This window comes from Perissodus microlepis, chromosome 9 (genome assembly GCF_051167445.1).
Source record: "Perissodus microlepis isolate ML-2025 ecotype Zambia chromosome 9, ASM5116744v1, whole genome shotgun sequence".
Taxonomy (NCBI): Eukaryota; Metazoa; Chordata; class Actinopteri; order Cichliformes; family Cichlidae; genus Perissodus; species Perissodus microlepis.
In genome coordinates, this window is record NC_140469.1 from 14,498,355 (window position 1) to 14,511,919 (window position 13,565).

Consider the following 13,565-nt stretch of genomic DNA (forward strand, 5'->3'; position numbering starts at 1 on the left):
TCGCCTGAAAATATCTTAAAAGTTTATTTTGTGACCCAGGAAAAGTAATAAGTTTTTTAGCCGCGCTCCTCCGCCATTGCTGCGCTTACAAGTACGCACAGGCTCCAACAACCGCACTGACAAATGCGATCCTCCTTTTCCCCAGACTACCCTTTCTGGGTCACAAAATAACCTTTTAAGATACTTTCAGCCGAGAATGTAGCTATGTAATGGTCAAATATCTACTTAATTTATCAAAATATCACATATTTGCAAAAGTGCTTCCACGTTTTCGGAGAGCTCTGTTATCCACCAGCGCAATAGCTGACCGGGAGGTCAAGGCTCGATAGAGTCCGCCAGCACAGCTAACTCCTGGCGTATTGTTTTCAACCCCCTGCGGTCTTTTGCTACTCAGGTTAAACATGATATATATATAATTAGTTAGTTAGTTAGTTATGGCTATGGATTGAAACACCCCACCCCTAACGGCTGCACCTCCCGAAGAATTTTGTCTGGGCTCTTATCTCACTTTTTTATTTCAAACAACAGAAACTCAACAGAAAATTTCACCGACATAGTTTTATGTAAGGTTTTTAAGGCTGTGGTGTTAATTTTTAAGTAACATGAGCCCAGCGGCAGCAGCAACGCTAGACTAACACTAACTAGCTACCAAGATTATAAACCTGGTGCTAAACTAAGAGAAGCCACAAAATCAGTTTGAATAAGAGTAAACATTTACTCACCAAGTCAGTGTGTCAGGTAAAGATTCACAGCAATGAAAACAATAATATCTTGAGCTGACGCTTTTCCAGGTTTGCTCAACATGTTCCATAACAAATGCTGGCACCATGAACATGCGGACTGATCCGAGGGGGAGGAGGACGGTAGTGAGGTGGCATTTTCAAAACACATCTTTCATCCTTCCACACTGAGAAGCAAAACTTCCATCTTACTTAGTTTTTCTAAGTTAAGACAACTCAAATAAATTGAGTTTATCAGCGTTTTTGCATAAAATGTACTGGTAACTTATTTAAATCGAGTTCTAATAACAAAGTGATAAAAACTGAGTTCAGCCTATTTAATATTTTTAATTAAACACAATATTACATTTTACAGTGTACACATTTCACGTTGTCAATGAAAACGTTTATTTCTATTTCTTAATTTTAACACTAACGTTTAATTTAACGTTTGTATATACCTTATATTCTAATATTTTTATTTGTCACCCTCAGATTTGACTGTCCTGAAGCAACATGTGGAAGAGCCCTCCTCTCCAAGTATTGTCTGTCTCAACCACCAGCGGTCAGAGCAGTGACACAAGTGATGCCGGACTTCAAATGGTTCAGCCTCTATTGGACAGCATACATGAAAGAAATGTAGATACAGTACTTAATTGACTTATACTTGACTCTTTAGTTGCCATTACTTGAAAAAGCTTAAACACGAAGATAAAACAGATTAGAGAAAAATAATTTAATATAGTATTTCATGTAGTTTGCTCTGCAACTGTAGTGTGTAATAAGACTTGCTCTCTCTCTACAAATATATAGCTGTTTTTGTTATGTATGTTAACCATGAAACGTGTTTCCATGATCAGTGTCCTGCTTTTCAGGTAAATGAAACCATTTCTAAGAAGATACTGGTCCTAGAAAGGGCTCTTAATGCCTTCTTTGAACTGACCTTTTTCCAGGGTGGGATGGTTTTACAGCACACATCTCTATTGACTGTGTGCAAGAGTTTGAATTTATTTTGGATTTTCTCCAACGAGGGTCAGTTGTATGCATACAGACTCATATCTTAATTTTTTCAACAGGGTTGAGGTCAGGGCATTGGGGAGACCATTCTAGGAGCTTAATGTTAGCCAGCATTACCCATTCCAGTTTTGATGAGTGTTTGGGATCATTGTCCTGCCCAACTCAAAGTTTCATCCGCATAGCTGTTGATTTGAGTCAAAGCTAAGGAATTTAGAAGAATTTAGAAACTTTTGTCAAGAAGACATTCGGCTTGTCCATGTGGGAAGCTGCAAATTTCAGTCGAGCTTGAAGGAGTTGATTTTGGAGCAGGGGCATCTTTTTTGGTCAGCACCCTCTCACCCTCTCCAAGGTGATGTAAAAGTCTCGTCGCTATGAACTGTGATGCTGGCATTCCAGGAGTTTCCAGTTCATGGCAGGCTTGAGCCTTTGTGGTTTCTGAACATCCTTACCAATTTCCTCTCATCTGAGGGTAACAGTTTGGGTCTCCTTCCTGACCTCGGCAAAGTGGTGACACATCAGAATAACTTGTAATTACATGGAATTGTTTGATAATATTGGAATCTGCAGTTTTTTGGAAAAGGCTCTAAGAGATCTTCCCAGCGTGTTTCTTCACTAAGATCTATTATTTTTGGGCCATCGCATTGTTCAGAGTTTCTGTCAACCCAACAAATGCGAGGGAACAACAGTCAGTTGTGATCACTAATTTGGAAGTGCAGGTATGTCAATGACAACACAGTGAAATTTAAAACCTAAGAAGCACAGGGTTTCATCAAACACATCGTTTCAGTGCACAGAAACATCATGCTCTCCATGGAGTATACCTTTCCTGGCCTACACAGACACGCCTCTTCTTTGATTCCCCTACTTACTGAAACACAAATAACGTTATCAGGGCCTTACACCACTAGGCATAGAACGTTCCCTCCTAAACACACACACACACACACACACACACACACACACACACACACACACACACCATGAAAGCCTTTAAAATGTGGCTATCTACTATCCAAACTTCATTAAGTCAGTGAATAGAATAGAATAGAATAGAAAGGAACCTATGACATTGAAGAGACTTTTCTCCAACCATAATATCCTGGTGCACTTTAGACCCAGCAACAACATCAGAAAAATTGGATAATCTCAGGGACAAAAGACCCAAACATGAGCTAAGCAATGCTGCACAGTCCAGTGAGGAGTATCCAGTGGCCAGCTGAGGAGACGAGTGAAACACTTGAACAGCAACACCAAAGCAAGGCTGCAGGACCCGATCGCATTAGTCTTAGAGTCCTGCAGCATCTCTACAACCTGCTGCAACATTGTGAGAATCGTGTTTTTTGTTTGTTTGTTTTTGTTTCTGTCTTTCCGCCATTGTCAATACAATCCAACAACTTCTGCTGAGTGAGGGGCTGCTTGCATTGGGTGTCACTATTTCCAATGTCTCCTGGATTGCTGACTATCTGTTAGAGTGGCATCAGTTTGTACAGCAGGGGGAGTGAGGAAGTTATTCAGGAAATTAATCATACCTGTCTCTATCAAACTGTACAATAACTCGCATGAGCACCCATGTGAGGCATTAGATTTCACACGCACGGTCTGTTATTAAACCATCTTGCAGCTGGTTCCTAGATTGAATGCACATTTAAAATGTATTAATCCGATTTGCACCAGTCTCTTGCACAATCTCAGTTTTGTTTTTACTCTTCTTTAAGTTTTTTTTTTTTTTTTTTTTTAAATCACTGTTGATTATATATTTATATCTTGCACAGTATAATGCCATCACTAAGAGCCTGTGGCATTTTTATTTCAACTATGATGATAGTGTAGTGTAACACAAATAATTTCCCTTGTAGGATCAATAAATTACCTACTTACCTCACAAATAAGCCAAGCTTGGGACCATGTGACCCTTGCAAGTCATGTGCTGAAAGGGTGGGTCAACAACTCAGGACCCCCAACAAGGTGACAACCCCACTAGATGTTTCACACCTGGGATTCCATTTTGGATCAGAGGCTGAACATCTTTAAGAATCAAATATAGAAGTCTATCTGCCTTCAACTCAAGCTCATAAGACGACCGTGACCTGGATGACTGAGAACCTACATAAACATGCTGCATATGAAAAATGAAAAACAGATGCACAAAGTAATAAATTCTTTTCAAGTGATATCACTTGAGACCTTATGTTGGAAAACGAAACACAGGCTTAGTATGATGCGAGTTCCCTGGAACTCTGCAGCGTACTCTTTAACACCCAGGCAGACGTGAGGAGGTGACTTCCAGCATTCCTGATTACGCTGAACAGATTTCCAGGATTTTCAATCCTACATTGATGGGAAACTTCGACGTAGAACTTGTCATCTACCAATCAGAAGGTCTGTGGGCAAGCTACTGAATCCAGAGCTGCTCCCAATGCATCCATCAGAGTGTGAGTGTGTGAACGAGTGTTAGATTTCAGTGATGTGGGCATGACTGGGTGAATGAACCATGTAGTAAAAAGTGCTTTAAGTTCTCAGAAAAAAAAAAAGTATAATGCTTTGAGCTTTTTAGAAAAACATTTATTGTTATTTTCACGTTAATTGTGTAGAGGCATGTACTTCATTCACAAAATAGGAACAGTAAAATTAATCAGACAAGAAAAATATATGCTGTCTTCTGTTTTCTTACATTATCAATATATATATACATACATTGTAAAATAGGACATTGTAACAAAAAAGAATCCAGAATGTAGCAAAAAGCAAGTTATGATGGCTACATCTGCACTGCACCATGAACACAGATGTAACGTGTTGTCAGTCTAAAAACAAAAAAGAAAAGAAAAGCTGATATTAGACTGAGGTTTTCAGATCCTTCTTCCATTGTCAAAGGAGTTTTTATGGCTTTATAGAGTTGAAATAACACAGCTAGCTATAGTTAAAAAAAAACAACAAAAAACAAAAACAAACAGTGACTTTTATAACACCATAAACCCCGTTATCATGGTAAAACATCTTTACAGAAGTTAGGCGCCATGCTTTTGAGCATTAATCAGGTATCATCTCATCGCTGCACAGAAGCTTCTGTCCGAGACCACAATATTACAAAAGAACACTCACTTAAGCATTACAAAACACACACACAGGCGCACTTTAGTCTCAAGGACAAACAGCCCAGAGAGAATACAGGCATTTTGAAAACAATAGGACAAGTCCACACTTTTAGAATCAGTGGCTGTAAATGATAAGTGGAATTAGCCGAGCTCCTTATACACGATACAAAAATGTCTTCTTATTTTTAAAGTTTAATTTCTTGAAATTTTTGAGTGCTATTTTTAGAAAAGATCTACATATAATCAGAACATAACCTTGGCTTGGATCATGATCTTAGAAATTAATTTAACCTGCTACCTTTTTTTTTGTTTGTTTTGATTCAACCACGTCATTATACAATAGTGAATATTCTCCAATAACTGCTCTGCAAAAAGAGTTATTATAAATATACTTGGGCTCAAAAGGTCAAAGATGATTGGAGGATTCAAGAAGTAAACAAGAAGTTTAAAGATCAGGCTGTTTTTTTGTTGTTGTTGTTTTTAAAAACACTCATACCTTTACTGTCCCGTCTGTGATACATTCAGCACATGTTACGATAACACTAACACGCTGTACATGATAGAAACAGCTGTAAACTTGTACACCACCAGTGTCTGGTTGGATATATTCAGCAGGAGGCTTTTCCAGCAACACTCAGGGATGTGATCAGAGGTGTGAGGAATGGCAGACATCAGGAATTCGCTGCATCGCCTTACAATGCTGCACTTAAACAATAACATTTCTTGGAAAAGGAACTCACTCCTGAACAATTGTTATTTGGTCATGCTGACAAATGTGAGCAACACTGTCTTCTGGGTATTAAAAACACTTTCCTTACAGATTTCCGCAGACCCCGTGAGTAAATTCCCAGATGTTACACACTGACACGGCACAGGAATTAAACAAGCTCACGCTCAAGATCACAACAACGAGCCGATTCCAAAATACAGACATCCACACATGTCTACAGCAACAAGGTGAGCAGAGGCTGTAGCTCTATCAGAGGGGTTCAATTCACTTTCAAATTAAATCCAGATGAGTTATTACAGGAATTTAATGCATATTAAAGGATATTAAGAAAGCGATTTAACCTGAAAGTGAAGTGAGCCCCGAGGAAGTGATGTAGTGATATCAAAAAGACACACACACACACACACACACACACACACACACAAAAGAAAAGACATTTAGCTGAATGAGAGTGGACAAACAGGACTCTTGTCTCCACCTGCTGGCCAGCACTGGTATTGCACGGACATCATGACCCACAGCAGGTCGGAGCGACAAATAAATGTACAAAATATTGCGCCCCGACTACTGTTGAATTCAATTTGGTTATGATGAGATTGGCCAGTGAGGTTAGGATAAAGCTAATATGCTGTAAACACTTCAGGTTCGGAGGTCAGAGCTCCTGACAGGCCAGCCCTTATTTGGCAGAGTGTTGGTGTTCTTTGTAAAGGTTGAAGCACTGAGTTGTAGAAAAACAGGCTGTGCACATTGCGGGCTAAGACTCATGGATCAGCCTCTAAAAGAACAAATAGTGAGCGAGCTTCATCTCCAAAGTTAAACCGTCCAGTCGAAGCAGCAGGTTTTGTTTTTTTTCCTTTGACACAAGCGGGCCATAAAAAAACACATATAAAGCTGATTCTTTTAGTCTGTTAGTAGGAAAGAAGAAAACTTACTGCCACTTCAACTGTTACACACAATCTCTCTCTTTCTCACATGGACACACACACAATACATTATATTAAAAAAAGGAAAAAAAAATAAAAAATCAAATGATCGACCAACATCCATAACACCTTTTTTTTTTAAACTTTTTTTGTTTAAAGAAAAAAAAAAGGAAAAAAAAAAAGCAGCACTTTTTTCTTTGATGGATAATCTACAAAGTGCAAATGCGCCATCTTGTGCTCTGATGGATTAAAAAAAACCCCAAAAAGTCTACCCAAAACCTGGTTAGAGTTTTCCTTGTTGTGCACGGATTCACCGTGTGGTGGAGTCTTCTGTAAGATAGTCCAGGTTTGTTGGGAAGCATCCATCTCAAGAGGTGTCGATCATTGTTACGCGTATACTCGTTAAAAAAATGAGACAACATGAGACTCAAGGGTAAATCAATGCATCTCCACATCGTGTACTGCCTCTCTAAAAAAACCAAAAACAAACCAAAAAAAGCTGTTCCAGGCTCTCCTCACGGCAGCTTTGTATCTCCAAGTCTTGGTGGACCTGGGAGGCTTTCAGCAGTAGCACTGATTCACTTTAAAGCGGTCCTCGTCAATAAATACTTCAATTGTGAGAGGTTAAAAAAAAAAAAGCAACAGAAATATGTATACAGTATACTGTTAGTATGTGTGTGTGTGTTTATGCGCATAACTGCAAACAACCTTGTCTCATGTCTTACGAAGAGAGGTGTGAGATGCGTTCATGACACAGCATGTGGAAATGCTAATGGCACGGAATACATGACTGTGATAATGGACTGCATTTCCATAGTTACTGTGAATGGATTTAAATGGGCATCTGCTGGCAGACTGCTGAGAAACTGAACTCTAGCTTTGCTTAAGGCATCGTAGTAGATGACTGAGGTGCTTCTCCTGTGGCAGGAAAGAAACAAAAAGAAAAAAAAAAAATATATATATATATTCATACATATATTTATTACTTACACAAAGCAGTTCTATCTGGAAAAGTCAGATTGACCATTAAGCCAGAGCTACAGACTCGCTGAGAGGTGGCTGACTGTGATTACCTGGTTAGGACTCGCTCTCCATTGAGATTGTAATGGTTTCGCTTTCAGCTGTGAAGACAAGCAGAACAGAATACGTGATAGAATTTACATCAACAGCTCAGCCTTTCTATGTAATAATAACACCCCTGCTGGGACTCACCTGATTTGAGGGTGTCATTTGCCAGATGGTCTCCGATGTTATTAGCATGCTGCTCGTTGCTCAGGAGGCGATTCTGAGACTCGCTGAGTGGACTCACAGTGATGTCAGCAGCACTGGAAAAATTAGCTGCCATTAGCACCATTTTTCTCAAAATAAAAGCCCTATCAGAAGCTTCTACTATTGCACCGAGATTTAGCACCTTTTACTGGGCTCTGACTGCAGCGTCACTGTGGCCTGCTCCACGTCGGTGTTGACCAGTCGGGTGGGGAACGTCAGACCATCTCCCTGGCTGCAGTAAGCAAGCAGAGAAACTAAAGATTAAGAGCTGTCAACTGATTAGAAAAAACCCCAAAAAACGTGAAGCTGAACTTCCTCAGGAGCTGCTGCAACCACAGACTGTATATAAAAGATGGACACACCATAATGTTACAAACTGTTCTGCAGACTGCTGTTTTAAAGGCTCGACTTTAGCATCTGGCACTTGTGCTTTATAAACCAGATGCAACAAGTGATAGGTGGAGCCTGCTTTATTTTATTTTCGTACTCTAATGTGAAAGTATTTAATACAAAAAAGCATTATTTTGTATTAAATATGGCTTGAAATTAGCACGTGTAGCCATAATTTAATCTGGAAAACACGTAGACATTTTGTTACAGACTTCTATTAAAAAACAAAAAACCCCAACGACAAGCAACTTGAGTTGCTGCCCCCTGCTGCTCATTACAAAGAATGCAGGTTTAAGACACTCTAGATTCACTTTTCGAACCCATATAGTCTATGCTGCAACAAAGTTAGGCTTATATTTAAAAGAATAACATCACAGCTTTAGCTTTTACTTCAGTATTTAAACAATTATACCAGATTCTTCAGGTTTTGTTTATTTAACACAGAAATCCTGGTCTTCCTGGTTCTGTTGTGCATCTTTTCCGTTAGTACCTACTCAGATCGACTCACCACGACTCAGACTGGTTTTTCCATTACAATCAAGTACCACTAAATGTGTGTGGTTGTTGTCATAGCAACGTGGCCGAGGGTCCTGTGACTTAATTAGTATGCAACACAAAGGCAACAACTTTGCCAGGTTTCAAAAATGTCGGTTTCAGTTTTTGGTAACAAGACACTCTCATGACTCATCTTTTGACGCCATTGACCCGCCAATCGGTGGCATCCAGTCTGACAACGTCACATTTTAGTACCTGCTCTGTTTGTTTAGAACCTCGGCTGAGCAGGTACTATTTTAGTACCTGGTACTATGACCTAATGGAAAACTCTGAAAATCGGGGCGCACTGTGGTGAGTCGATCTGATTAAGTACTAATGGAAAAGGGGCTTTAGATCTCCTCTGTCTGAAAGGTACTCCTGGATATTTCCCTTATTTCTCAAGTGGTCGGCACGGCAGATGGAAGAGTACACATGATTTGGCACACACTTTACACTGGATACCCTTTCTGATGCAACTCATTTATCTGGGCTTGGGATCTGCGCTAGGAATACACTAGCTTGTTACCTTCAGAGGCTTGGGTTTTGTCTCCTCCCGGGAATCTTTTGTGTGTACGGCAAACCACAACACTCCCTTTAATGTCTGTCTCTCTCTCTGTGAAAGTTTTTCTCTCTCTCTTTTTTTTTTTTACCTTGTGAAGACGGGCAGCAGCCAGTACTTCTTCTGGTCACCAAAGACCTGAGCAATATTCTTTCGGAAACCCAGAGAGAAACCATTTTTATCAGAGCCTGTCCTAAAGACTGGTGCTCTGAATGCCTCTGCAGGGTAAGAGGAAAATGAAAAGAGAAAAAGGCAGACAGAGGGGAAAGAGAACTGTTAGACAAACACTAAAGGAGGGGAACAAAACTCCGTCCCTAGCAACAAAGTTATTCCAGTGATAATGATGACAAAAAATGACATTCAACTTCACAAACTGTTAGAATATTTGAAATCACTGCTAGATATTAAATACAAGGAAAACGATACCTATTGTCGACCTGTTCTTCCCTACAAGCCAAAGGTGGTAGCTGAAGAGGGACAAAATACTGATGCAGAACATGGCGGCCACAAAAAAAAGAAACAAGACGTGGAATTTGGCAGGCGTGTCTGTCAGCTCATTCTAGGGGGAGAGACGGGAGAAGAGGAGAGTCAGGCAGCCATCAATAACAAATTCACATCGGAGATATTTCTGGAAATGCAAGAGCAATGACAGAGAGCTGATATAAACAAAAAGAAAAAAAAAGGCAGAGAAATGACTTTTAAAAAAGTCTCATGTGAGCCACTTCACTTGCATGCACATCACGAAAACAACAACGGTGAGGACGGTGGGGGAGGGGGGAGGCATCGGAGGATGGCTGTGTTACCTTTGGGCAGTTTTCTGCCGATTTCCTGCGGCAAAGCTTTAGTACAAACAGAAACAAGAGTGGTTAGCAACACCAGGAGAGAACAGACGGGAGGGGGGAGCACTTAGAAATCAGGAGGCAAATAGAAGTCAAGGCCAAGTTGGGTGGAAAAGTGGGGAGCTGCGGGGGAGGTGAATGAAAGAGAGTGGGTTGAAAGAAAACTGTGCCCGGACTGGCAAGAAACAAAGGGATAAAAGAGGAAGAGATGAGAGAAAATTGAAGTGAAACAGCTACGAGAGAGAGAGAAAGGAGGTGTTTGCGGGCACATGAGTGGTGTGACTGATGGCTCCGATAGTGGAAAGGGAGGCAGAAAAAGAGAAAAGATCCGAGAACAATGAGCCAGTGTGCGAGAACTGGGGATAAAAGAAAGGGGAAACAGAGGGGTAGGGCGGGGGCCGGTCAGAGGGTGAAGGGTGAGAGAGGACAGAGAAAACAGAGGAGCGGCACAGCGCAGCACAGGAGAGGTCAGCGCCATGCACAGCCAACTCAAGAGATGCTCATCCTGGCTACGACGTGCCACCCGATTCTGCATCTGTGTCACACATTCACTCCATGCTGTGGGGCGAGTGGGCATAGCGTGTCAGTGCGTCATTACTCACTGTCCAGAATTTAATGAAATACTGCAGGACGGTGGCTGCAATGAACAAACAGTACACCAGCGAGTAGGCCAGGAAGAGGATGAAAAACTTGTAGTTGGAGAATCCCACACAGTTGTTCACCCTGCAGACACACAAACACCACATTTGGATGCAGTTTCCTTTCCGGTGCAGAAACCTTATCAAAGTTTGCAAAAGGTGGAGGCTACTGGTGAGGTAGCACCAAACAAATGGCATTATTAAGCAGTTTCTGAAAAGGTGTAGCAACGTGTCGTAATTTAAGGTATGTTAGTTATAAAGCGTGAGAACAAAGTAAAATGAACTTCTGTCTAGAAAGCACTTTATTCTTGGTTAACTAACTCAATGCACCAACAGGATGTGGCTCTTACATACCAGGGACAGTGATGATCCATCTTTAGCACACACCTGCCAAAAAAATAATAAAAACAAAAGATTAACTTTAAAAAACTGAAGAGTAAGAGAAAAAATTTAAGGAAAGAAGATTCCCTTACATGTCACATGCTGAGCAGTGATGACATCTGTCTGGCTTGATAACTTGACAGCGGTCACAGTAGCGGATCGCTGCAATAAATTAGCACAACAATCATCATGATAACTCAATTCCAAACAGAACAGATTCATTCTCATTTACATTCAGTGACACAGACGTACCGCCAGCGCCTGTGCGGGTGTACAGAGGGAGGCTGCTGGCAGCTCTCCACAGGATCTCTTGCTGGGACTCTGGCCTCTCCTCCTTCTCATAGCGTTCCTTTTCAGCCTTGGGGAGGCAAAACTGGAGGGAAGGGAGCAAAATACCTTTTTTAAGCTGCCATTTACTGCAGCAGGGGATTACACACAGGCAGACAGAGCAGGCTTGTTTTGTTTTGGAGGATTGGATTAGTGTTATACCTCTTTGGAAGGGTTAGCAGGCTTGGTGAAGATGGTCTTCCAGTAAGACCACACAAACATGACGAATGAGAGGTGGAAGAAGATCAGGTAGACAACTGGAGGGGGGAAACTGAGCATCAGGATCAAGGACATACGCACTGATATGTGGGTTATATAAGGAAATGGCACTGTAACGCAAAACATGGCCTAAGAGCAAAAAAAAAAAACTACGCCATTAATTAATTAGAGAGGAAAGCTAATAGTTTATGCTGGATGAGGAGGAGCTGCTGGGCTACAAGCAGGCCAACCTCAGCGCTTTGAGAGGAAACACAATTTCTGTGCCAGCCTTTTCTTTAAAAAGCCAAGTCTACAGAGTACTTTTCCAGAAACTTAAGTAAGATTATGCCAATAAAAAAGTCTCAGCTCAGTAAAATTCCATTTACGATTTATTAAACAAACATTGTTTGATGTCCTGGGACACTTACTCTGCTCTCCTATGCTGGGGATGGTGACTGCAAAGAGAAAACATAGACAATATATGTCAGATATTATATATACTGATAAACTTTTATACATTATGGTGGAAACAACCATATCATTTATCCACACTGTATTCACTTCTACAAAGCATGCTTTTCAAAATACTGATACTGTACACGAGTAACGAATAAATTAAAAGGTTGGCATGTTTTACAGTTATCCATATCAGAAATTAATTAATTAACTACCGCCCCCTGCCCCCTTAATTAAGAAAAAAAGCTTTCCCCTATGCGTGTAACCAGTTCCCATATTTACGCCAACATATCTGATAAAAACCAAAAGAAAACCAGTAGAAACTTTCACCTAGTCGTTTATCTAATAATAAATAAATAAAGCCTAAAAATGGGGCAGGAAGAAAAATAAATAAATACATAGTCACACCTCACGAGCACAGCAGCCATGCAATCTTTTATATTGCCTCATTAATCTCCTACACCATGTTAGGACAATTTAATTAGTCCACCTTGCTGTTGTTAAGTGTACCTTTTTTCCATTTCCAAATAGTTAACAAAGATTAAGTTTTAGGAGCTGACTAATAAAAATACACATGTTGAATTTTTCACAGCTGAATTACAGCACTTAGACACAACCTTACATGAATTTATGTGTATATATATATATATATATATATATATATATATATATATACACACACACACACACACACACACACACACATATAAATATATATATATATATATTTTTTTTTTTGGGAGGGACAATCCGCAACTATTGCCTTAAGCCAGTTTAATTAAAAGAGCCATGTTGTGTGGTATTTATGTGTCAGCCAGTCAAATACCGTTTATTTCTCCATCCACACTCATTTAATTTCACATAAAACCACAGAGACAAGACGGGTAGCTTTAACATAAAAAAGACAGCACAGTGCTAGTTTTTCTTTGACTAAAACAGTCCTCTTTTGAATATATGGCAACCCGGGCGATGGCAACCAACAGAAAATTAGCTGGATCTAGATTTGGACGGGTTTGCCAACACCTTTGTTGGGCTGCAGTTCATTTACTTCCTGCTGGCCAGCAGCCGCCGCTGTGTTTGTGTGTGCTGTCAGGAAATATGGTTAGCACCGGCTTTTCAAGGCCTTAAAAGACGCGACAAACGACGACGAGGTCTCTACTTACATATACAAAGCTCCACCACGTAAGCGTAGTATGACCAGCAGACGACGAGCGCGATAAAAATCACAGGTATCCATGCTAAGCCCCGTTGACAGCATCTCAGTACGTGTGTGGGCGCCATCTTTCCCCCTCTACTGTGGAGAAGGGAGTGTCGACGGGTGACGTCACGATAACAAAAAATGTGAAACAGGGAGGTGAGCCGAGCGATGATATACGACCAGGAAACCAAGTATAGTGCTTCAGTATAAAACATAAAATACAACAAAGGCACCAAGCCCAGCTAGGTTATCACAGTTGTATAACATGTAGCACGGCAAACCCTAGTAATGT

At 40.5% G+C, this 13,565-nt stretch overlaps 1 protein-coding gene across 1 annotated transcript; it reads right to left on the reverse strand.

Moving 5' to 3' along the window:
• Nucleotides 1–4,282: 4,282 nt before the first annotated feature.
• LOC146380220 (palmitoyltransferase ZDHHC20-B-like) lies at nt 4,283–13,401 on the reverse strand. Its single transcript, XM_084939162.1, has 14 exons — nt 13,239–13,401; nt 12,048–12,074; nt 11,584–11,678; nt 11,347–11,467; nt 11,187–11,256; nt 11,068–11,100; nt 10,678–10,798; nt 10,040–10,075; nt 9,663–9,795; nt 9,328–9,454; nt 7,896–7,985; nt 7,697–7,809; nt 7,558–7,605; nt 4,283–7,402 (listed from the first exon to the last, which is right to left on the reverse strand). The coding sequence occupies exons 1-13, from the start codon at nt 13,354–13,356 to the stop codon at nt 7,562–7,564; spliced, it is 1,128 nt and encodes a 375-aa protein (XP_084795288.1). The 5' UTR covers nt 13,357–13,401; the 3' UTR covers nt 4,283–7,402; nt 7,558–7,561.
• Nucleotides 13,402–13,565: the final 164 nt, after the last annotated feature.